The sequence below is a fragment of the Piliocolobus tephrosceles genome, chromosome 14 (genome assembly GCF_002776525.5).
Source record: "Piliocolobus tephrosceles isolate RC106 chromosome 14, ASM277652v3, whole genome shotgun sequence".
NCBI classification, from domain to species: domain Eukaryota; kingdom Metazoa; phylum Chordata; class Mammalia; order Primates; family Cercopithecidae; genus Piliocolobus; species Piliocolobus tephrosceles.
In genome coordinates this window covers 90646283-90671133 of record NC_045447.1, presented here as the reverse complement: position 1 = coordinate 90671133, position 24851 = coordinate 90646283, and the positions used below count along the sequence as shown (strand labels likewise).

The window sequence follows — 24851 nt, the reverse complement described above, 5'->3', positions numbered from 1 at the left end:
GCCAAGGCAGGAGGATCGCTTGAGTCCAGGAGTTTGAGACCAGCCTGGGGCAACATGGCAAAACCCTACCCCTACCAAAAATATGAAAATTAGCCGGGCATGGAGGCATGCAGCCGTAGTCCTAGCTACTTGGGTGGCTGAGGCAGGAGAATCGCTTGAACCTGGGAGGCAGAGGTTACAGTGAGCTGAGATAGCGCCACTGCACTTCAGCCTAGGTGACAGAGCAAGACTCTGTCTCAAAAAAATATATATATATATATATGGGAGGGGTACAAAAGTTAAGGTGTAACAAGTATTCATCAAGAATTAATAGAAAGCAAATTTGAAATTTGCTAACAGAGAAGTCACAACAGTATGAAATATCAAAAACAGCTAATATTACACCAAAAAACATAAATTCCATAAAAACACTTTTATTATTTTATAAGATTATATTTGTTTTCTGGGCATACTCAGTTGAGGTAAATAGTAGGATTCATTTGTGTCACCTGGACACAGCTCAGCTGTATGGAGTGGTAAGTGTCCTGTTATTTCTGTAACAACAACGAGCAGAGCTGACGGTGACATTTTTTCTTTCAGTGTATTGGGAAATCCTCATTCTCGTGAAAACTGAAAATGAACTGTGTTCATGGGTGAATAAAATGAGGCTGCTTGAGAGGGATTTTCCTCCGTGTGTAAAGTGTTTTATTATTTGGGTTACCAATACAATTTTGTAATATGTCCCCTGAATAAGACGAATTGAAAAGGCAGGGAGAAATGAGGACAGAAGAGACCACTGGAGGTATTTGGAGTTTTTAAATCTCTGCTTTGTGTTTTTATATCATGGGCAATCACTTGCATTTCAAAACTGATGGTAAGGGTTGCAGCTTAATCTCCTCATCTGTTCAGGTATGGATCGGTTCAGTATTAGTAATGGGACCACATTAAACAGTTTCAAATGCCTCAAATCTGTTGTGCTTTCACAGTGGTGACAGTGGGGGAAATACTGACTGCTTCCTATCTTTTCCTTGCACTCAGAACTAGCTGCCTTTACAATGATCCAGAAATGTCTTCTATGGAGAAGGAGTAAGAATTCACCATCAATAGCAGCTATGTGGTTACTCGTAGTGTTGTATGGCTGGGCTCTGAAAGAAAACACACTGAGGACTGGGTAAACCCTATTTAGATGTTCAGCTTTCCTGTGCTCCATTCCTGAAATCAGAAACTTGAAGCAAATTTGCCAGCTTCACACCATTTCATTCACAATCACCCCTTAAATTTCTAAAGGACAACCTATGGACATGGCATTCTATTTTTCCAATCCAAAAATGAGAAGAAAATGATTAGGACCAGATGTAAGAACATTTGGGCAAGAGGAATGCAATTCTGCTTTCTGAATGACATCATCTCTATTTTAATTAGTGGAAGTTGGAACTTCCATTTAATGCTTTGGTGGATGGAGAGAAAATGTGCTTGTTTTGCAACGTCCAGGAGGAATTTGAGCCTGGATGAGACTGTAGGAATGATCTATTTGGAGGATTACCATCCTGTGAGAAGTAGAAATTGGACGTGTAGTGAGTTCTTACCACGTTCCAGACTGTAAAAAGCTTCACACGCAGTGTCTGATTTTAATCCTCAGAATAAGTTTATGAGGTACATTTCACAGATGAGGAAAGAGCGCCATAGAGAGATGATCTGACCAGTCCACTGTTTTACAGCTGTAAAAATGGCCCAGAGCTGGAATTTGGACGTTGGCAGTATAGCTCCAGGACCAATGGTTTTTAAATCAGGAAGAGGGGATCTTAATGCTAGATGGGCGTACCATCTCCGATTTAATGAAAGACAAAACTACTCACCTAAGAGAACAGAGTGAATTAGTGGCCAAGTCAGTTTCAGGGAATAAACTGTGGTCACCAACAAACTTTCAGAGAGAACTTGGTCATCCAAAAGGGAGTTTCTAATTTGGTTTGAGTTGTGGAGAATTTAACCTTGTCCTTGTTCCTAGGAATCAGGAAGCAGAGGGAAAAATCAATTTTAAATGTGTCTCGTCTCTATTGCCACTTTTTGCTGTCTTTGGACCTCCTTCCCGTTGAAGTCCAAAAGGAAGTTGGAAAATTAGAGTGAAATAGCTCCACATTTGCCATGTTGACCTGTTGTGCCTAAAGGAAGTTTAGGCACAAAAACTCCAGAGACAGTCCCAACTGAAAAGTGCACAAAGAACAAAGACTGGGCCAATTCTGGATGCATGCCTATGAGTTAGCCCTGCTCTGCAAGGAACATTTATTTTTTCTAAATAAAAATTTTAAAAAAGAACAAAGACTATAGAGAGACTTTTGAAATCACACAGCTATTTTTCCAAAGGTCACTGTTGTCCCACCTCTTTTAGATGAAGACAACAACTGCTTCAAGGAAATTGGCACATGAAATTCTGCAAAGCAGTAAAACCTCAATTCCCCAGCCCACGATAATTCTTTTTGCAACTATTTCTTCCCTCAGCAAAACAGCACCCCCTTGAGCAGTTAACAGAGCCCACAGTTAACAAGCAGCGTAGAGGGCACATGTGGAAGCCCAGCCAATGGCTGGCCCGTTGCTGCTACATCTTAGGGCTTACCCACTTCTTTGCTTGCCTTGTCTGTCTTGCTCCTTATTCCTATGCAGGGCTGTTTTGGTTGGGAAGAGGGCAAGCATTGCTTCCTGTCTGGGTTCATTCCAGGGCTGGGCATGGAGGAGGGAGGGATACTACAAATTGTTATTGTTACTTCCCACTTTTTAGAAGAACATATTCTTCTCAAGGCTTCCCTTTCTTCAGCCCTCTCTTTCCTGAGCCCTTAAGAGGCACATGATCACAGTGTAGATGATGAGATTGGGATAAGGGTCAAGAGTAGCCAAGAATTTTGTTTTTTTTTCTGACTTCCAGTCCTGGATTTCTGGCTTTCTTTGGTATTGGAATGAGGGCTTCATTTACTTCTTCTGGCTCCTTTACATTGTAGGCCATCAAGGACAGAGGAGCATTCTGTGGGGAAGCATTTTACACCTTCCAGAGCTAGTGTTGAACGAATACACTGCAAAATGGGCAAGGGTTCTTCCAGTGGGCTCAATCAGTCCAAGAATAAGATGGAGTGTGTGCTGTTACCATAGTGGTCTCTCGTTTTCCTCAGAGACAGAAGAGAAGGTTATGCCGATTTTCTTCTTCTTACATAAAATGCAAATGTTTTTATTCATCAGTAAACAATATTGTCAGACAGTTTGTAAGGGACCTCATTTAATATGTGTTAGACACAAAAATGGCCTATTGTAAAATTATCAGAAGGTTGCTCTGTCTCAGGAAAAAAGTTGCCCATAGAAAACTAAGCCCATTTGCCCAAAGATTAAGAATATTCAACTCTGATTAAAAGTATTTTTTTCCCAAAAACGATACTTTTTATTTATTTATTTATTTTTAAATAGCCCTGGGTGCTTGTCTCCTTCCCTTTTAGGTTTGGATTTTATGAATTCCTTCATGTTCCCAAACTTGCAACATGCCTTTTTATATTTTTATATATTTGTTTAAAGTACCATGATCAAGGGTGGCTCTATTTGAGGAAGCTTAAATTAGCATCATTGTTAACAGCTTTGTTGACTCCACAACATTGCTGTTCTCTCAAATATTAACCTTCCAGGTGGTTTCCTGTATTTACTTACAAGAAAATCGCTCGCTTTTGACTATTTCATTTCATAAACTGGGTAAACAGGTTCCAGTCTTTTAGCTTTTGGGTTAACAAAAGCTGAAGGGATGAATTAAATCCTAGAAGATTTACAAAAAAGTCAAGTACGAGAAATAATCGAGACGGGCATCCTGGTGTGTTAGCTCAGGGGCCTGATGGTGAAACAAGGTGACCATGTTCTTTTAAGCTTCCAAGACTGTTTCAAATATTCTGACTCACTCTCGCAGTTTTTAGACAATGTGCCTCAAATTTTGGTTGAGTAAATATTCTCTTGGTCTATGGGAGAAAGTCAACCAACACCGTGAGAGAAAGAATCAAATTTCCAATCACCAAATCAAACTTACTACAGATTTCCGGGAACAGGAAGGACATTTTAAAAGCAAAAACAAGACTTTTTTTTTAATGACCTGTTTAGTAAAGGCATGTAAGAAAAAGATCTCAGGGTCACAGTGGATAAAAAGAGGATACCTCTAAAGTAAACTCTGCAGTTAAGAAAACAAGTCAGAGGGCCTAAAAACTAGAAGTATTCATGATGATTTGGCTTCCTAAAGGAAACAAGATTGTTGCAAGTAGGCGAATAAAGCAAAGAGCTATTTTCTCATTTCAAAAACACACCGAGGGCCGGGCGCATTGGCTCACGCCTGTAATCCTAGCACTTTGGGAGGCCGAGGCGGGCGAATCATGAGGTCAAGAGATCGAGATCATCCTGGCCAACATGGTGAAACCCCGTGTCACTAAAAATACAAAAAGTTAGCTGGGTTTGGTGGCGTCCACCTGTAGTCCCAGCTACTCAGGAGGCTGAGGCAGGAGAATTGCTTGAACCCAGGAGGCGGAGGTCGCAGTAAGCCAAGATCATACCACTGAACTCCAGCCTGGTGACGAGCAAGACTCCATCTCAAAAAAAAAACAAAAAACACAAAACACAAAACAACAACAACAACAACAAAAAACACTGAGGTACTATTGCTGCTAGTAATAACAGACATTATGATATGTTCACTATGTACAGCTGAAAATGTCTTAGACTTAGTCTTTAGCAAGCTGTGAGAGAGGTATGACTATTTCATTTTACAGATACAGAAATGGGAACTTAGAGAAGGTAGGTGACTTGGCCAAGTCGCCACTGCTAATAAGTGATGGAATTGCTGACTATATTTCAAAGGAAAGATACTTTACTACTGTAAACTGGATGGGCAGGCAGTGTGAGTTACCAGTGGCTTTATCTGCAAAACTTCTAGAATGAACACTGCTCAGCTGCTGCAAATTCCACAAGTAAAGCACAGTAACCTTTGCAACATGCAAGCTTATGGCTCAGGGGCAGAGATAAGCAAAATCCACAGATACGTGCCAAATCACCCATTTCAAACTAATAGTTTCTCTTTTATCACAACTGAAATTCTTCCTCTATTTACTGGCTTTTGGTTTTCTTCCTCTTGCGTGGATGCGGTAGGAAGTTGTGCTATGTTCACTAAGAGGCAGAAGAAAAACAAGTGATTCAAGTAAGTTTTAGGCTTACTCCTCAGATATTTGGGAACCCATTTGACCTTCTGAAAAACAAGCTTTTCTTTAGTTATAAACATCCATCTCAGTAAGGTAGGCTAACCTCTTTCAGTCAAATCCTTTGGCTCCTAGAAAATGTTTGGTGTTGTTTTATTGTTTACCATTTCTTACTGTTTAGTGCTTGTCAGACATTACTTACTTGAGGCAGAACATTTGTTTGCTTCACAAGGAAAGGTCATTTATTAAAAATAAATAAAATGGCATGATTTCCAGAATGCACTAATGCTCCTTATCTTAATTGACTTTGGGAATGAGCCTTTACATGAGTTTTTTTTTTACCTTCCTGGATCATTTTGAAAAGGTGTAAAATGCTTCCAGAAACAATTTTGTAAAACTAAACAGATTTCACATGTTGGAGAAGAGCCTGACAAGAGGAGGATTGGGTTTTACCAGATTTTTCCATTATAAGAAACTTGCATGATTTAAAATATTTTCAGTATGTCCTGTGAGGAAAAAAGCAAATGCAGTGCTACCCAAATCATTACTAAATGTTTCTCATTTGGGTTCCATGTTTCTCTCTCTTTTTCTTTTCTTCACAGTATTGACTTGAAGCTGAAAGAAAAGCCCTAGTTGGCCACGCTGGAAGAAGAGGATGCTTTTCTGGTTCATGGTTCTGTTGAAACATACCTACCTGAAAGAGACAGGGCTGATGTTACCTTTTTCCACTTTGCACTACCTGGTGCCATTCTAAATTTCTAAGGGGAAAAATAGGAAGAAAGTTTGTTTACTCTTAACGTATTTTATGAAATTGTGTGTACTTTCCTATTTTGCCAATTATGTGCCTCAAAGATTTTAGTTGAGCCTTAGCAAGAAAGTACGACCTTCCATTTCAGTATTTCGTTGACACGGTGCAGTGATATTTCGTCCCTTAGACAGGTGTTTACCAGTAAGATACCTTTAATCCACTGTTAAATATTAGTGGATTTGTTTCCATAGATTAGCTGGATTACCCTTTGGTGATTGCATTAGGTTTAAAGGACACAGGGCTCAACTCTTCCCAGGAAAGTTACCCCTGTGCGACTCCACCTTTAAAATCCTAAGCCTGATTAGGACAGCCATAAACCACACAAGGTATAAAACCATCATCAGCTAAGTGCCCACTTTGTTCTTGTTTGCCAGAATCTCCTTTAACTTCTCAAAGGGAAGCCAGGCTTTCTAATCCACATCCACTTTATTTTAGTTGTCAGATTGGTCGTTACATTTTATGTAAATCGGTCTTTTAACAGATCATTTTTGTGATGAATGTTGGTGACCTCCACATTGCGAAATTTAAAAATGAGTGTTGCAAGTTTGGTAGCTCTCTGAGCTTCAGGCCATAAACTCAGCTCAAGATGTTACCTCATAAGTGCCAAGAGCTCAAGTGCAAGGTGGCCTACTCAAAAATCATTTGGTAGCATTCAGTTATCCATGAACTCTTCTCTCGCATGCATTATAAAAAGTGATCTGCTTTAAAACACTGTAATCTGATCACAGGCTTAAAATTAAGTTTGAATATGTACTTTCATGTACAAAATATTTCCTTTATAGTCTTCATATGCCCTGTAAAATGCCAACAAGATTTCAAGTCTCTAGGCCTCTAGCGGGGCGGGGTGGCAAACCACAGCTAACTCTAGCTCACCGCTGCAAGCTAAGAATGGCTTTTATATTTTGGGTTGGAAAAAAATTTTTTGAATATTTCATGACACATGAAAAGTATTCAAATGTTAGTACCCATAAATAAAGTGTTGCTGAAACACAGCCACACAAACTTGTTTTTGTGCTGTCTACAGCTACTTTCACACAACTGCAGAGCTGAGCAGTTCAACAGACCATATGTCCCACAATGCCTAAAACATTGAGTATGTTTACAGAAAAGGTTTGCTGACCCCTGCTCTAGCAAACGCATCCTTTCCTAGTCCACCCCAATTTGTATCTAGATAGTTTCTGTAACAGAACGGACAAATGAGGCTGCAAACTAATTTATTTTTGTCAAAAATAAATGTTTTGACATCCACAGACAGTAAAATAGAAGAAATAGCCTGCTGAAAAAGATGAGGAGCCCTAGCCACAAAATCACTGCTTAGGTTGCAATTGTCAAAAATGAAGCCTTCTTAGAAGCACCTCTTTAGTATTTACAGGTGTTGGCTGAAGTCCGCACCTCACTCTGGGAACCATTCTTAGTCTCCAGTGTCTCCTATTACAAAGAAGCTGGCAGAAATGAAAATGAAGGGGAGAGAAGGGTTCCCCCCTAGTCTCACGGTAGAAAATTCACTGGAGAGAGCTGTCCAGGATACTTGGAACTCTTGGCAGAAGGAGCCTGTAACTGCTTTGAAGTAGATGTCATTGCACAGGTGACTGAGTTTCTCTGACCTCATTGCTTCATGTCTGTCTCCTCCTGTCCTTCTGCATGTGCCCTCACACACACAGGCTGGCCTTCTTTCCTCCATAAGCCTCCATCGTTTTCTCTTTTCTCCTCTTGATCAAGATACAAAAGCGAGTATCTTGTTGAATTGTATATTCTGTTGGATCTCCTCCCTCAGAACACCTGGCTTGTTGGACAGAAAAACCCTACAGCCCACCCTCTCCCATAGCCCCTCTCCACTTTTGAAAGCCCAAATTACGCCTCTCCCAGAACATAGTGTTGACATAAACACAGTTACCCAATATTCCTGTTTGTTCACCTATTTGCTACTTACACTCAGTAGCATCCCATTTTGTAAAATGAATTCCATGGTCACCCTGTCACAGGAAGTAATGAAGAATCCAGTGTTCAGTGTAGTGGTGCAAACCTGAGGGCGTAGAGCTGTTCATAGAGGCCTCTTGTTATAGCCAAACAGACACAGCGAACAATCTCATCATTTTTATACATATATATATTTTTAACTTGTCCAGCTCATCTATGGAAAACTACTCAGGTGGTATGCTGTTTGAAGCCTCATCTTCCTATATGAAAATTGTGGGCATTTATCCCAATCAATGATTTTGTTTCAGCTGTTCTGTGGTCTGCATAACCACTCTGATATTTAGGTATCTGCTATTTTATTATCTTAAAAAGACAATTTAATTGCATGTGCTAGTGAAAAGCTACCATGTAAATTCACCCCAAGTAAATAGAATCCTACATGAATTCTAGAAAAATAATCCCTAAGCAGATAGGTAGACAGAGGTAAACATTCACGTGATCTAGCTCTCTAGCTCTTGCATTCTGAGCATTCTTGCTTTGGTTCTGACTTCTGGGAACTGCTTTGCATTTCCCCTATAGATCTGTAGTTAAGGGAACCAAGGGGTCATTGGGGCAAAAGCATTGTTTCTCAAAGCTCCTTGATTAAGAGAACAGAAATCTGCACAAAAGATACTGTCAAGGAGTGAGAAAATTTGTTTGAGGGCACTAGCTCAGTGTGGAAGAAAATCCTGAAGTTTCTGTTGAAACCGTACAATGTTCTATGGGGTTACTCTCTAAGACATTCTGTGAGATGTGTGAGGAAGTCACTACTCCTAGCCTTTGTTAAGATATAATTTTAAATATTCAGTTATGGTACTATGTTTGCAACTCTCATCTTATCACAATGCCTCAGTAGTTTGTTCCCTTAGAAACATTTAGATGTGCACAAATTAATCTTTTATATATCTAAAGGTTTTTCTATCATGTGTTGGATTGCTCAGAATAAAGTATCTATTAGACTTTGTTTTGGTAAATAAATTCTCCCTAATGTAGATTAATATAAAAATCTGTAATGACATAATATATCTATATAGCCTTGCTGTATAATTCAGAAATAAAAATTGATTCTGCATGTTATGGTTTTCTTTCTTTGAATCAGCAAGAATCTTTCTCTGGTTTCACTTTGCAGCAATTTTATCTGGACATCAGTCTAGCTTGGTACTTGGTACTGGAGACCTGTGTACATTTTGGCTTTTCTGGACACCCAAACTTTATTCTCTCTTCATTTTTGCCTTTCCTATCCCAGAGTTCAATACGCCAAGCTTTCAAACTGTGGTGTTTACTCTTTGGATAAGCGATTTCTTACTTTGGAAACATCTCCATGTTTTCATGGTTACTTGATTTTTGTCTTTTCCTCTCTCTGCTCCTTGCCTTTTTATGGCATATATTTATTTTTAAATTAAAAGGTATTAAATATCATTTTATTTTTAGTTGGGGTTTTCCCCCCATTTTCACAACCTTTAGGCAAAACCAGAGTTGAGAATCACCACTGTGCTATTTTTTTAACTTAATAAACACATGTGTACCTCTGAGAAAGTTGTTGGACTAGTCAAAGGAGAAATTGCTCTACAAAAAGTGAGACATTGCATCTTCTCATGATCTAAAAACGAGTTATAGAGATGCTGTCCTCTACCCAAGAAAGGGATGAAGCAGAAGAAAAGGCTGACAAGTAATTGCTGGCAAAGGAAGGATATTCAACTACAAGACGTACTGCTACATTCATTCTGCTCTCATACCTAACTATGGTGGTGGAAACTGGAGGCGGGCTAGGGTGTCCAGCGCTAGGGAAGGGGCTGGGTAAATCGTGCTGAATACACCCTATGGTATACCACAGCTGTGAGAAGCAACAAACCATGTGTTCATAAAGCAACGCTTAAATCATAGGGTAGAGTGGAAAAAGAACAAACTCGATGTTTATAGCATAGTGCCACTTACATAAACATACACACACAAAACTACGTATTCTCCCAAATCCATGTGTATTTAAGGACTTAACACACTCATTTGAGTAAGAGTAGGGCATGGAGATCAGGGATAAAGTTGGGGGCCTAGTTAAAAATCAAAATCATAAGGGGTCTTTTATAAGCTGAAGTTAAAAATAAATAAAATGAGGACAACTTAAGCCTTCAGTCGTTGAAGCCAAGACTTTCAGTCATAGATTACAGAAAAGCTGTGTTTGGGCACTGTGGGTCCCCAAGGAGCCATTCCCTTCTACAGCTTCTCTTGTGTGTGCCGTGTCCCTGTGCTGGCTGTGTCCATGTGCTACAGAGTGCCAGAAGCCCGCCCTGGGTTGCATCATCCTATGCAGTCATGGAGCTTTTAATTCAGAGCTGGTGCCTTTTGACACATCAATCCTCAAACAGCTGTGGGCTTTATGGAGCAAGCAGATTGCCTCACGAGGCTGATTTTCCTAGATAGTTTCATTCACATCCATTCAAAGTAACCCTCTTAACTAGGCAGAATTATTTCTTCTCGCTATATAACCATTCCAGTGATACTTAGATGTTAGACACCAGTAACTGCTACCCATGATCTCTCTAGCCTTAGCTCTAGTGAGGGACCTGTAGCCCTTAACACTGGATCATGCTCCCTTGTGAAACTTCCTCCTTAGACCAGTGAGCTGAATTACATTGTTTTCCCACTGTATTCAATATCTATTGCTGTATTAACAAATTACAGTTGATTCTCATTTTCCACAGTAGTTATGTCCTATAAAGTCACCAAGAACACTGAGTTAGTGAATACTGATCCGTCGCTCCTGGGGTAACCGGTCAATACATAAGTTTGTTCTATGTGTTTTTCAGTTTAAAGATTTCTTATTTAATGTATATTTTTCACTTGATAACACTGAATTCACAGCCAACAACCTGAATATAACTCACGCCTGAATGAAGCTTCTACAACAGGTGTTTTCTCCATAAAGCACATCACAGCCGCCTTGCATTTAGGAATACCAAATAGCCCCTCATCACTAGCTTGGCGGCCATTTTAAACAGTGAAATCAACAAAAAGCCCAACAATGCAAAAAACACAAACACAAATACAGGAAACTACATAGACTGTGAAAAGGATATTTGTTGCTGAGAGCTGAAACAAGAAGACAGAGCCTCACCTTGTGCGACCTCAGCAGGGAGCGTGTATCTCAGGCCATTCAAATTTTTCACTGCTCTGCACGTACCTGTAAATGAATGTGAAAGAATTGAGTATTGATTTTAGGGATACAAATAAATTTTAGCAAGTAGGCAAATTTGCAAGTGCAAAGTCTGTGAATAATGAAGATCGACTGTATTCCAAAACTTAGTGGCTTAAAACAACACACATTTATGATCTCAGTTTCTGTGAGTGAGAAATCCAGACATACCTTAGCTGGGTCCTCCGCGTCAAGGCCTCTCACAGGTGCAATCGAGGAGTCTCTAACAAGACACAATCAAAGTTCATCTGGGACAGAATCTGCTTCCAAGCTTACCCTCATGATCATCAGCAGGATTCAGTTTCTCTGTGGTTGCTGGACTGAGCACCTCATTCCTTGCTGGCTGTTAGCTAAAGGCTGCTCTCAGTTCTTTGCCTCATGGGTCCCTCCAGCACAGCAGCTTTTTTATATTAAAACCAATGAGAAAGACTGCTAGGAACTTACAATTTTTTGCAACCTACCACAGAATTGATATCCTCTCACTGTTGCTCTATTCTGTTGGTTAGAGGTAAGTCACCAGCACAGTGGCTCATGCCTGTAATCTCAGCACTTTGGGAGGCTGAGGCAGGTGGATAGCTTGAGCTCAAGAACTTGAAACCAGCCTGGGCAACATGGAAAGACCCTGTCTCCACAAAAAATATAAAAATTAGCCAGGCGAGATGGCACTTGCCTGCGGTCCCAGATACTCAGGAGGCTGAGGTAGGAGGATCTCTTGAGCCTGGGAGGTCAAGGCTGCAGTGAGCCATGATTCCCCCACTGCACTCCAGCCTGGGTGACAGAGCAAGATGCTATCTCCAAAAAGTAAAAATTAAAATAAAAATTTAAAAGAAGTCAGTCACTAGCTCTAGCCACACTCAAAAGGAGAATTGAACACAGGGTGTAACTATCAAGAGATAGGGATGATTGGAGGCTACCTGGAAACTGTGCCCACCACACCCCCGGTGCCTTCTGCAAGTTCCTCTTTGAGCTCCTCTTTTCTCTTACCCGTTAGGGAAGGTGTTTCTCAATGTTCAGATGGAGCCTTTTCTGCTGTTTCTCCATGACTTCAACTAGCACGACTCTTCAGATTATTCAAAGCCTGGTTTCAATCTCAGACTACAAACTCCCACTATCATTTCTCTGTGCCCCCTCCAATCTCTGAGGAGGGGTTAGTAAATGCTCGCTTCCCCGAGCTGATGAGACCATTTCTGTACTATCTCATTGTCTTTGAAATCACATATACTGGGATTCAACCTATTGGAAAGGGTCATCTCCTTCCCATTAATCCCAGCAGAAGACCTGGGGCTGCATTTCATTGAACCAAGTTAGTTGCTTGTCTATGAGCCAACCACTGCAACGAAAGGGGTGGATTATGCAGGCTTAGTTGGGCCTGGGTCGTATCTTTACCCTTGGAGAGAGAGAAGGGAATCAGCCCCAACCAAGCCATAGTGACTGAAGTAGGGGAGTGGTGTTTCTGCAAAGGAAAATTAGTTTTCAAAAATAAGTGGAATTAAATACCAGGCAAGATCAACAGATTCCCAGTTAGGGCATCTGAGTTGGCCTTAAAGCCTAAGTAGGCTCTCTGCGGGGAACACAGGTGAGGTGTGGAGGGCATGGTAGGGCCCGAGAAAGACCGGCCCCAGAACCAGCCAGCCGTCACTGTGCAGAGTGGAACCACTCCTGAGGGACCATGGAATATTCGGTCAATGAGTTCTGAAGCAAAAATAGCCTCACCCCAATCCCCCACCTTCAATAGGTGGAGATATCTCATAAATGAAAAATATAACACGGGAAAACACTTTCTCCAAACTGAGAATAGGGAAAGGGTTGATCCATTCACCTGAAGTTTGGAGAACATGATACCAGGAAAGGCGCATTGATCAAGCAGGAAAGAAAATGACCACTAAATTCAGCCCTGGATAATACTTACTTTCCTTATAGTCCAGGTACAGCTTCCATCATCCCTTACCTTTCCTGTTCTCTTCAGTGAAAAATGATCTAAGAAATCAAGAATAACTGTCATAGCAGTATTTGCTGAAGAAATATCTGTTGACAACTAGAATGACTTTGAAATTGAATATCACTTAGGATATAAGTAAAGGAAGTACATATAGAAACTCTTGCTATGTTTCTAATTTTAATTTTTCCTCAAAATATGTATTCAAAAATTGTAGGCCAGGCATGGTGGTTCACACCTGTAATTCCAACATTTTGGGTGGCTGATGCAGGAGGATCACTTGAGCTCAGGAGTTCAAGACCAGCCTAGGCAAGATGGTAAGACCTTGCCTCTACAGAAAAAAAAATTAAAAATTAGCTAGGCATGGTGGCACACACCTGTAGTCCCAGCTACTTGAGAGGCTGAGGCAGGAGGATGGCTTGGGCCCGGGAGGTCAGGATTGTAGCGAACCATGATTGCACCACCACACTCCAGCCTAGGCAACAATAGAGCAAGACTCTGTCTCAGAAAAAAATAACAACAACAGCAACAACAAAATTTTAAAGGTAACAGGGGTTTGTTATAAAAATTTCAGACAAAGATGTGTGTAAAGGAAAGTCTCCTTGTATCATTCATTTGTTGTTGTGTTACAAATAACCCCAAAACTGAGTGGCTTAAAACAGTACCATTCCTTCATTTTGCTCACTAATCTACAATTTGGGCAGGAATCAGAAGGAATAGCTCATCTCAATTCCAGATAGCATCTGCCAGGGCAGCTTGGCTGGGGGTTGGAGGAACCACTTTCAAGAAGTCTGGCTAACCTAGATGGTAAGTTGTTTAAAATGTTAGCTACATTTAAAGCTATGATATCCCTGAAGATAAATATTGTCCAGGTGATCTTAAAGAAAAATGAGAGTTGTAAGTAAAAGAAGTGTAGCTTCCTCTCAATTGTTGAAATACAATTTTCAAAAAGTTAAAAACTTAGCCAGGCATGGTGGAGCCCCCCTGTAATTCTAGCTACTTGGAAGGCTGAGGCAGGAGGATTGCTTGAGGCCCTGGAGGTCAGGATTGCAGTAAGCTGTGATCATGCCACTTCACTGTAGCCTGAGCAACAAAGTGAGACCTTGTCTCAAAAAAGAAAAAAGAAAGTTAAAAACATGACTTTCATGCAAAGTGAACACACGTTAAAGATTTGCTTAACTCATTAATTATATTAAGCAAGATGTTAAGACTGGTCAAAAGAACAAAAATAGGAGATGTAACGTCGGGAATGGTCAAATGAATTACTTAATAGATGAATTTGGGCACTATTCAATCGAGCAGCAAAATGTCATCTTTGGAGTTATCATTTCTACCAGTGGAAATCAACTCTACCTCTACTCAACAATACTCATTCCTGGGGAGATTACCTCCATTCTTCAGTCGCCATCCACATACAGATGAAGTTGTCCCCATAGCAAGTCCTATTGTCCCAGATGGGTACGTAAGTCAGGCCTAGTCCAGAAAAAGCATCCCATTCTCCCAGTGACAGACTCAGAGATGGATATGTGACCCAAATGGAACCTGAAAGACACAATACGATTTGGCAGGCACTTTTGTGAGAGCCACCACATCTTTAGGGGCACTTGAATCTGGAAAGTTTTAGGTCTGAACTTGCTGGGAGGCATCCTGCTACCACAAGAAGCCTGAAAATGAGGAAGCATAGAAGAAGAGAGATGAACAACGGAGGGAAACAGCATCCTGATGGCTTTAACTGAGTCCCTGAATCAACTGTGCAGCCTGATTGCAGTCTTAACTCCAGACTTTTCTATTATATTAGTCAATATATTTCCTTCTTTCTTGTTTGCTGGTTTAAGTCAGGTAAAGTGACTCCAAATGACCCCTCACGATACAGGGGGTTCTCCAGCCCTGGTTTCTTCTTCCGTGTTAGCTCATTAAACATATATTCACTTCTCTGGGTTGCAGTTCCTCCCTCTATAAAAAGAACAAGCAACACCTACTACGAAGAGTGATAAAGATTAAGTAAGTAATACATATAATATACCTTCATAATACCATGATAAAAGAGATGTCTATGTGATGCTTAATTTGTCTAAATTAGATTATATATGCTTCTAACCTCCTGCTATGATCTGAATGTTGGCATTCCCCCAGAATTCATGTGTTAGAACCTAAGACCCAGTGTGGTAGTATTAAGAGTGGGTCTTTTAGGGGATGATTAAATCATTAGGACTCCATCCTCATGGCTGGGGTTAAACTCTTATACAAATACTACAGGGGGCCAGGTGCAATGACTCATGCCTGTAATCCCAGCACAGCACTTTGGGAGGCCAAGGCAGGAGGATCACTTGAGCCCAGGAGTCCAAGACCAGCCTGGGCAACACAGAGGGACCCTGTCTCTTTTTAATATATTTTTTTTAAGTGCTGGAGGGGCCAAACACAGTGGCTTATGCCTGTAATCCCAGCACTTTGGGAGGCCAAGGCAGGAAGAGCGCTTGAGGCCAACGGTTTGAGACCAGCCTGGATACAATAGGGAGATGCTGTCTCTATAAAAAATTTTATAAACTAGCCAGATGTAGTGGCTCATGCCTGCAGTCCCAGCTACTTAGGAGGCTAAGGTGGGGGGATCACTTGAGCCTGGGAGGTTGAGGCTGCAGTGAGTTGTGACTGCACCACTGCAGTCCAGCCTGGGCAACAGAGTGAGACCCTGTCTCAATAAAGTGCTGGAGAAAGCTAGCTGGGCTCTTTTGCTCTTCTGCCTTGTGCTATGTGAGGACATGGCAAGAAGGCCCTGGCCAGACACTGAACGTCAGTACCTTAATCTTGGACTTTCCAGACTCCCAAACTATGAGAAATAAATTTCTATTGTTTGTAAATTATCCACTGTAGTAATTTTGTTCTAGCAGCACAAACAGGCGAAGATATCCCCATTTACTAGAATTAGAAGACTCCCAACATCAGTCACTATGGGGGCTCTTTTACTCTTAAGTGGTGAAATCTGTCACATATTGCCTAGAAAGTGTTGTTTGATCTTCGGCACATCATGTTTGCTATGCGGTTGTTCATTGTCCAAGACCCTGTGGTCCATTCAAAGGCAGGTGGCTCCGCAGGCTCTTTGAACTTTAGGGTATCTGGCAACTTTTATGTAGCTCCTGAGACCATGGTGTTTGATGTTCATTGCCCCCAGCAAACGTGTTTACTTCATCAAAAGTTCCTGCTGCAACACAGGATACTTCCTGATAGGAAATTGATGCTTGTGGAATTTCCTTCCACAGCTCCTCAAGTCCTTGCAGCATTGCTAACCTTGGGCAACTCCTTGTCTTTCAACTCAATCTCCAGACACCATACCTTCCCAGAAACACCCTGCCAAATTCACCTTCCACACAGGGGCCTAGACAGATCTTTCTAACAGATGCCTTGCAACTTTGTTTTGGGCTGAGAACCACACATTTCAAAAAAAAAAAAAAAAAAAAAATTAATAACCCAGAATAGCAACAGTCAAGAGGACCCTCAGTGAGCTCCACCTCCTGGTATTCATGCCTTAGTGTAATCCCCTCCTTTGAGTGTGGGTTGGACCTAGTGACTCACTTTTAACCAACAGAACACAGCAAAAGTGATGAAATGTCACTCCCAGAATTAGCTTATAAAACCACAGTGACTTCAATCTTGTTTCCCCTCTCTCTTTTCCTCCCTCACTGCTCTGAGGGAAGCCAGCTACCATAATTGTGAGCTGCCCAGCAAAGAATCCCACGTGGCAAGGAACTGATATGTAGGACAACAGCCAGAGAGTACCTGAGGCTTTGCCAAAAGCCATGTGAGTGAGTTTGGAAGCAGATGGATCCTCCTCAAGATATTCCTTGTGATGCCTGGAACCCTAGCCAAACTTGAGTCCAGGCTTACAAGAGAACCTGAGCCAACTAAGCAGCTGATGCCTGACTCACGGAAACTGTGAGATAATAAGTATTTCTTGGTTTAAGCCACTGAGATTTGGAATAATTTGTTATGCAGCAACAGATAACTAATACATGGCCTCTAAGATTGGCAGCCCAGAATTTCCTGGAAACGAGGATACAATTACCTTTTCCTCCTTTTGAAAATCTTTTTTGGCAGGCAGTAGAAAGCAGCACTAAATAGCTTGGTAAATTATCCTGCAGCAAATGAACATTACTTGAAGCCATGTAAGTGGATAGAACAGAAATCCCTGCAGAGGGAAATTACCACCCCATGTCACAGTTCAAACTCTGCCATGGTGAAGCATGGCCATGCCCCTGAGCTGCCTGATGATCAGCACCATCCCAAACCCTCCTACAGAAGAAAGGAGCAGAGCCGGATGCTCAGAGGCGAGGTGGGGATGCAGCTGCCATAAGTCCTTAAACTGCTCCTTGGCTTCCCGAAAGAAACTCAAACCTGTAACTGTGGCCCCCAGAAAATAACAAGCTAATTTCAGCTTAGGTTTCCAGGGATACTTGAATTTCCAGATGAAAGTCTTCAAAAGGTTAGAACTCTCTCCTGGCCAGGCGCAGTGGCTCAAGGCTGTAATTCCGGCACTTTGGGAGGCTAAGGCAGATGGATCGCTTGAGCTCAGGAGTTCAAGACCAGCCCGGGCAACATAGTGAAACCTCATCTCTACATAAAATACAAAAATTACCCAGTTGTGGTGGTGTGTGCCTGTAGTCCCAGCTACTCAGGAGGCTGAGGTAGAAGGATCACCTGAACCCTGGAGGTGGAGGTTGCAGTGAGTCAAGACCATGCCACTGCACTCCAGCCTGGGCAACAGAGTGAGACCCTATCTCAATAATAATAATATAATGAAAAAAAAAAAAAAAGGCTAGAGCTCCTGCTATCATGGGACCCTGCCCTAAACCTGGAGATTCTGATGCAGTTCTCAGAATTAAGCCTGTCGTTAAGCCTCCCCCAGGAATATGAGCCCCTTATACAGCATCTGATGCCAGAAAATAATCTGTAGTTGGTGAAGCTGGGCTCTGGAGAGACCCTGGGCCAGTCGCCATCCCCAAATTGTCAGCTTATTCAGGCACAGTGTTTCCCAGACATTAAGTATAGGGTGTCAGGCTTTGTGCTGTACAGTCCCAGGGAACGCTGTTGCTGTTGCCTTCAATGTCAGTGACACCCGCTGAGACACAACTTTGTGCAAGATGAATGGCAGGGTCTGGGGTCATACCACACTGTCGCCCTGAGTGTGGGCCCTACAAATTTGACGATGTTTTCTAGACAAAAATATCCTCATCTTCCCACCATCAATCAGCCAATGAGGTTTTCAACTTTTATGAGTCCTCCTGTTTGGCCATATGGACAAGTGTTGGGGAAGGGGAGGGAAGCACAGTGCTAAAGCACCTCTCTGGGACACTTCCACATCTCCATCTGGGACAGGCCTCGTATTTGCTCCAGTCTGGGGTATGGGAATCTGGTCCCATTATGACCATGGAGATAAGCAAAGTATGGTACCCAGCAATAACTTCCTAAAGGGGTCCAGGCCAGTCTCTGAGGTATATGCCTCACCTTCATGAGAAAGATCAACAGCATAGGCATCACATCACCCAATGTCTCCAGTTCTGGCTTTTTGCCTCATGTGTGGGTGACTGAATATCTCTTTCTTACCTTGTTTTTTGAGATGGAGTCTCGCTATGTTTCCCGGGTTGATCTCAAACTCCTGGCCTCAAGTCATCTTCCTGTCTTGGCCTCCCAAAGTGCTGGGATTACGAATGTGAGCCACAACACCCGGGTGAGACTGAATATCTCTAAACTTCAACTTGGAAAAGTCAAATTAAATGATGGGGGAGACTTCTGGTTTCCAGTCGGGTACGTAGGAAGCTTGGAAGTCGTCTCTTCTGTCCACCCAACAAACTGAAAACTAACAATTCTTCTTATATCCGTCAGAGAACTGAAGCCATAGAGCAAACAGCTGCCCCAAAAACTAAAGAGACAGACATGCAGATAGAATCACAACTGACCAGAGCAGAAGCCCAGGAGCAGTAATTTCCAGAGGAACTAGTGTGTCAGGAAAACCTGAACAGCCACCAGTGAATTGCTGGAGGCTCAGCCTGGACAAGGCTGAGAGAGTTAAAAATTCAGGGAGAGGGCAGGTGTAGAGCAAACCCCACACTTCCTTGAGTTTTAACTCCAGGAGTGCCGCTACATTCTAAGATCAGAGAAAAATGCCCTAGACATTCCCCCAGGGGGTGGGGAAAAGTAGCCATTTAAAAAGTTGCCCAGAACATTCTGTTTTTTTAATAACAATGCTTGTCCTCAAGAGAAGCTGGAGCCTAGGGTGACCTGGGTGAAGGAAAATACCCAACTCCAGTGGGCTCCAGCCTTCCTGTCTCACCTGAGAGGGAAAAACAAAACAAAACAAACTGAGAGGCACTGGCAAAGGTGCCAGCCGAGGGGCACAGGCTCGCTACGAGTCTGAGACCTATTGACAGGACTGTAGAACACTTCCTTTCCCCACACGCTTCTGCCACATTAATAGGGCTGGCGTTTAATGACAGGGAAAACAATTAGAACTATTTAATACATCTCTACAGCATATTTAAGGCCAGGTGCAGCGGCTCACGCCTGTAATGCCAGCACTTTGGAAGGCCTAGGTGGGTGAATTGTCTGAGGTCACGGGTTCGAGACCAGCCTGGCCAACATGGCAAAACCCTGTCTCTACTTAAAATACAATTAAAAACAAAATTAGCCGGGCGTGATGGTGCACACCTGTAGTCCCAGCTACTCGGGAGGCTGAGACAGAAGAATCGCTTGAACTTGGGAGGTGGAGGTTGCAGCGCACCGAGATCGCATCACTGCACTTCAGCCTGGGAGCCAGAGCAAAATTCTGTCTCAAGAAAAAAAAAAAGTGACAATTTAAGAGCCCTTTAGAGAAACCCAAAGACAACAGGGAGACAAAAACAAGCACATCAGATGAAAGTTTAGCTTTGAACACCTACAGCTACAGCAAACACAGCCGAAGTCCTTGCCAGAAAAACAGAAAACCTCATACCAAAGGCCTGTTTACAGTAATTTCTTTTACCAAGGACATCACGTTCAGCTTTCAACAAAAAAATCACAAGGCATATGAAAAGACAAATAAAGTGACGGATCTGTGGTATTATTGAATAGACTATTAAAAGCATAAATTAATCTTCCCAGACACTAGCCTTTGTTTGCTCTCTAAGCCTGCCCCACTTGATAGCAGCTAAAGGCTGCTTTTACAGGACCATCAACCAGGAGCTAGGGCAGGTGGACAGCTTGAGGGGAGCCAGGAGGAGCTACACTGCCCTAACTCCTCCACTCCTCTGAGGGAAAAACAGTGTTAATAAATCAGGTGGCTCCAGTGGCTTGTTCATTACACCTTCATTACATACAGGTATTTTCTTAAGAATAACAGAGACGGATAGATAGGTAAATGGATAGATAGATATAGAGATATAGAAATATAGACATATCGGTATATAGGTATACATATATATTTAACTAAGGTTATGAATGGTATAAAGATTTTGTGATACATAGAAACTATTCATAATTCTGAGACTTTTAAGTTAAATTCCTGTATCATTTTTACTTAAAAGAGAGGCAAAACATTATCTCTCTGGCCACATCACAGTAATAACTACTCAAAAATAATTGTTTGGGTCAGGTGCGGTGACTCACGCCTGTAATCCCAGCACTTTGGGAGGCCAAGGTGGGTGGATCACCTGAGGTCAGGAGTTCGAGACCAGCCTGACAAACATGGAGAAACCCCATCTCTACTAAGAATACAAAATTAGCCATGCTTGGTGGCGCATGCCTGTAGTCCCACCTACTCGGGAGGCTGAGGCAGGAGAATTGCTTGAACCCGGGAGATGGAGGTTGCGGTGAGCCCAGATCGTGCCATTGCACTCCAGCTTGGGCAATAAGAGTGAAACTCCATTTCAAAAAAAATAATAATAATTATTATTATTATTATATACTACTTTTTGTACTACCAAAAAGACAAAAAAAAAAAAAAAAAATGCTGGCAAGCATACAGAGAGAAGGAAACTCTTACAGACTGTTGGTGGGAATGCAAACTAGTATAGCTACTACGGAGAAGAGTACGGCGGTCCCTCAAAAAACACCAAATAGGACTACCATGTGATCCAGCAATCCCACTACTGGGAATTTATCCAAAGGAAAGGAAATCATTATATCAGACAGACATCTGCACTGTCATGTTTATTGCAGTACTCTTCATAACAGCCAAGATTTGGAATCCTAGGTGTCCAAGAACGGATGGATGGAAAAAGAAAAGGTAGTATATACAGCATGGAATACTGTTTAGCCATACAAAATAAAATCCTGGCCAGGCGTGGTGGCTCACACCTGTAATCCCAGCACTTGGGTGGGCGGATCACCTGAGGTCAGGAGTTAGAGACCAGCCTGGCCAACATGGCAAAAACCCATCTCTACTAAAAATACAAAACATTAGCTGGGCATGGTGGCCTGAACTACAGAGCAAGACTCCATCTCAAAAAAAAAAAATTAGCCAGGTGTGGTGGCAGATGCCTGTAATCCCAGCTACTCGAGAAACTGAGGCAGGAGAATTGGTTGAACCTGGGAGGTGGAGGTTGCAGTGAGCTGAGATCGCACCACTGCACTCCAGCCTGGGCAACAAGAGCAAGACTTCATCTCAAAAAATAATAAAATAATAATAATAAAAAAGAAATCCTGTCATTCAACACAACATGGATGGAACCGGAGAATATGATATTAACTGAAATAAGTCAGGAACAGAAAGTTAAACACCCATGTTCTCACTGATACGTGGAAACTAAAAAAAGACTTCATCTCACAAAAGTAAAAAGTAGAACAGAGGATTCTAGAGACTGCAAAGGGTAGAGGGAGGGGACGGATAGGGAGAGGTTTGTTAAAGCAGCAGACCCTAACTTTTTTGGCACCAGGGACTGTTTTGTGGAAGACAGTTTTTCCATGGCCAGGATGGGGTGGGGGTGGGGGTGGGGGATTGGATGAGGGGGATGAAATTGTTCCACCTCAGATCATCAGGCATTAGATTCTCGTAAGGAGCCTGCAACCTAGATCCCTCACGTGTGCAGTTCACAGCAGGGTTTCAGTTCCTATGGGAATCGAATGCAGTCACTGATCTGACAGGAGGCGGAGCTCAGGCGGTAATGCTCGCTCACCCACCACTCATCTCCTGCTATGCAGCCAGTTCCTAACAGGCCATGGACCAGTACTGATCTGCTGCCCAGGAGTTGGGGACCCCTAGGTTAAAAGATAAAAAATTACAGCTAGATAGAAGGAATAAATTCTAGTGTTCTCTACCACTATAGGGCGGTATAGTTCACAGTAATATATTTTATAGGTTCCAATGGCTAGGAGGAGGATATTAAATGTTCCCAAAACAAAGAAATGATACATCTTTGAGATGATGGATATGCTAATTACCCTGACCAGATCACCATACATTGTATGTGCCAAAACATTACTATGTATCCCATGAATATGTACAATTATTATTTGACAATTTAAAAAATACAATAAAAGCTGAGTGTGGTGGCTCACACTTGTAATCCCTGCACTTTGGGAGGCCAAGGCGGGTGGATCACGAGGTCAGGAGGTCGAGACTAGCCTGGCCAGCACGGTCTCTACTAAAAATACAAAAAAATTAGCTGGGCGTGGTAGCACATGCCCGTAGTCCCAGCTACTCATGAGGCTGAGGCAGGATAATTGCTTGAACTCAGCAGCAGAAGTTGCAGTGAGCTGAGATTGCGCCACTGCACTCCAGTCTGGGCAAGGAAGCTAGATTCCGTCTCAGACAACAACAACACCACCAATAAAAAAATAATTTTTTTTAAAAAAAGTGTGGTCTGGGAATTGGCAGCATCAGCATCAACCGGGAGCCTGGCTGGCGACATAATCTGTGTGGCCCAATAAATAAAAATATGGGCACCTGTTCAAAAAGCAGGGAAAAAGTGCCACTACATTTGCAAAAATGTTAAGCTTTTTTCTTTCTTCCACAGTCTCTCAACTGGTTATGGTGTTTTATATTTGCCATTTAATGTCATTCTTTTTTTTTGAGACTGGGTTTCACTTTTGTTGCCCAGGCTGGAGTGCAGGGGTGTGATCTCGGCTCACTGCAGCCTCTGCCTCTTGCTTTCAAACAATTTTCCTACCTCCGCCTCCCGAGTAGCTGGGATTACAGAGGTGCGCCACCAAGTCCTGCAAACATTTGCATGTTTAGTAGAGACGGGGTTTCACCACGGTGGCCAGGCTGGTCGCAAACTTCTGACCTCCAGTGACCCATCCACCTTGGCCTACAAAGGTTGGGATTACAGGCGTGAGTCACTGTGCCTAGCCCATTTAATGTCATTCTAAGTTTAAAAAAAACATTTTTAATGATGAACATGGATTTACCATTCATCTTTTTTATCAAGCAATGCCAGTTTTAAATACAAATATCTAAGCATTTAATTCCTAAGGTGGAACTGTTGAATAACACAACTTGTATTTTGTAACTTGTACACACAGCTGTATTTTGTTCTTACCAGAACAGTGGAAACACTAAAGTCAGTCAGTCAACTGTTTTTGTTTTACTTCTTAATAAGCACACATTTTACTCACAGTACCTTCCACTTCCTGAAGGACAGGGAAGGACTAAAAGGAAAAAGAACTTTCCCTTCTCTTCTATGTCATCATTTTAGCATCCGTGGTTGGCTAATATAAGGAAGGAATCCAGGAGGGATGTGACAGAATTTCTCGGTCATTCATGTTTCCTAGAACATCACTGCCTTCTTTCTGTGTTCATAGCAAGTTCTGGTACCAACGGCAAGCATGGCCTCTCCAGGCTGTCAGGGACCCAGCCATAACATGGCTGTCAAGTCACAGCCATAACACACCACTTGGGACTTGCTGAATTCCCACCAAAATTTTGTACTCATGAGGCATCTCAAGTACCATATGCAAATGGAGCGCAAAAGACACATATTCATACCGCACCGCGTGGATCTCTTCCAGTCTCCAGCTGGCTGGATTGCCCCATCAGACTCACAAAACGCAAGTTCAAATTTTAAAATCATTAAAAATTTTAAGGTAAAAATAGTGTGTTGAACCAAGTTCAGAGCATGTATAGATTGCAGCTTAGGAGCTGGCTTTGCTTAGGAGCTTGATTAAAATGCAGGTTCTCAGTGCTGCCCACCCTCAGCCCCACCCCCACCCCCAGACCTGTTGAATCAAAATTTCCCTGTTAAGATTCCCAGGCCGGTTGTTTTGGGCCTGTTGAAGTTCAGGAAGCTCTGGGCTGGTCTAGACCACTGAAGATTCTGTCTCCCAGGCTAGAGCTGACTTTAACCCTGGGAGGCAACAGACAACTTTCTCTGCTCTGCCCCACGCTCTCTCTTCCCTCCTCTGGGCCCTACCTGCAGGTATGTTATCAGCTGCATTGCCGGCTGGCTTTTCTAAAAACAGATGTAAGAGGCTGTGTTCAAATCTCAGGTTTCATCTGCCTTCCACCGTCCACGTACTTTGAATATTCATGAATCCCTGTGGCAAGGAAGAAACCACAAAGAGAATCTAATAGGAGCCTTCCTTTTAAAAAGACCCAGTTTAAGGATACGGGCCAGAGGCGGAGCCCCCCAAAAATGAAAGTCTTGTTAATTTATATGTCAATATGTAGCTGAGATGCCTTTATTATTGAGAATTCTAAAGTGAGAATCTTGTTCCGTGCCCCCCCAACCCGCTGTTTGTTATTTAATTCCATTTATGACCCTGCTTTTGCTAGCTTTAAAATTACCCAGAGTGGATAAGGATGCAGTATAACCTTTT

At 42.3% G+C, this 24851-nt stretch overlaps 2 protein-coding genes across 19 annotated transcripts in view; one reads left to right on the top strand and one right to left on the bottom strand.

Moving 5' to 3' along the window:
* Window positions 1–9016, top strand: part of PRUNE2 (prune homolog 2 with BCH domain) — a 302755-nt gene extending 293739 nt beyond the window's left edge. For 3 of the 5 annotated variants that reach the window (XR_002731829.1, XM_023213316.1, XM_023213315.1), the window contains one exon: window positions 5783–9016. Coding sequence is in view for 4 of the 5 variants with exons in the window: in XM_023213316.1 (XP_023069084.1) it covers window positions 5783–5813 (31 nt within the window). In the remaining variant the exon portion in view is untranslated. Of the gene's footprint in view, window positions 1–1017; window positions 1066–5782 lie in introns of all 5 variants that reach the window. The other 2 variants (XM_023213314.2, XM_023213317.1) reach the window with 2 other exon arrangements.
* GCNT1 (glucosaminyl (N-acetyl) transferase 1) overlaps window positions 1–24851 on the bottom strand; it is a 203491-nt gene that overhangs the window by 32886 nt on the left and 145754 nt on the right. For 4 of the 14 annotated variants that reach the window (XR_002731832.3, XR_002731831.3, XR_002731830.3 and 1 more), the window contains 5 exons: window positions 14459–14612; window positions 13448–13545; window positions 13044–13111; window positions 11306–11357; window positions 11057–11122 (listed from right to left, as the gene is read on the bottom strand). The gene's annotated coding sequence lies outside the window, so the exon portion shown is untranslated. Of the gene's footprint in view, window positions 1–7555; window positions 7698–7918; window positions 8026–11056; window positions 11123–11305; window positions 11358–11595; window positions 11757–13043; window positions 13112–13447; window positions 13546–14458; window positions 14613–18665; window positions 19609–19766; window positions 19828–24445; window positions 24570–24851 lie in introns of those variants that run through there. The other 10 variants (XR_002731836.3, XR_002731838.3, XR_002731837.3 and 7 more) reach the window with 8 other exon arrangements.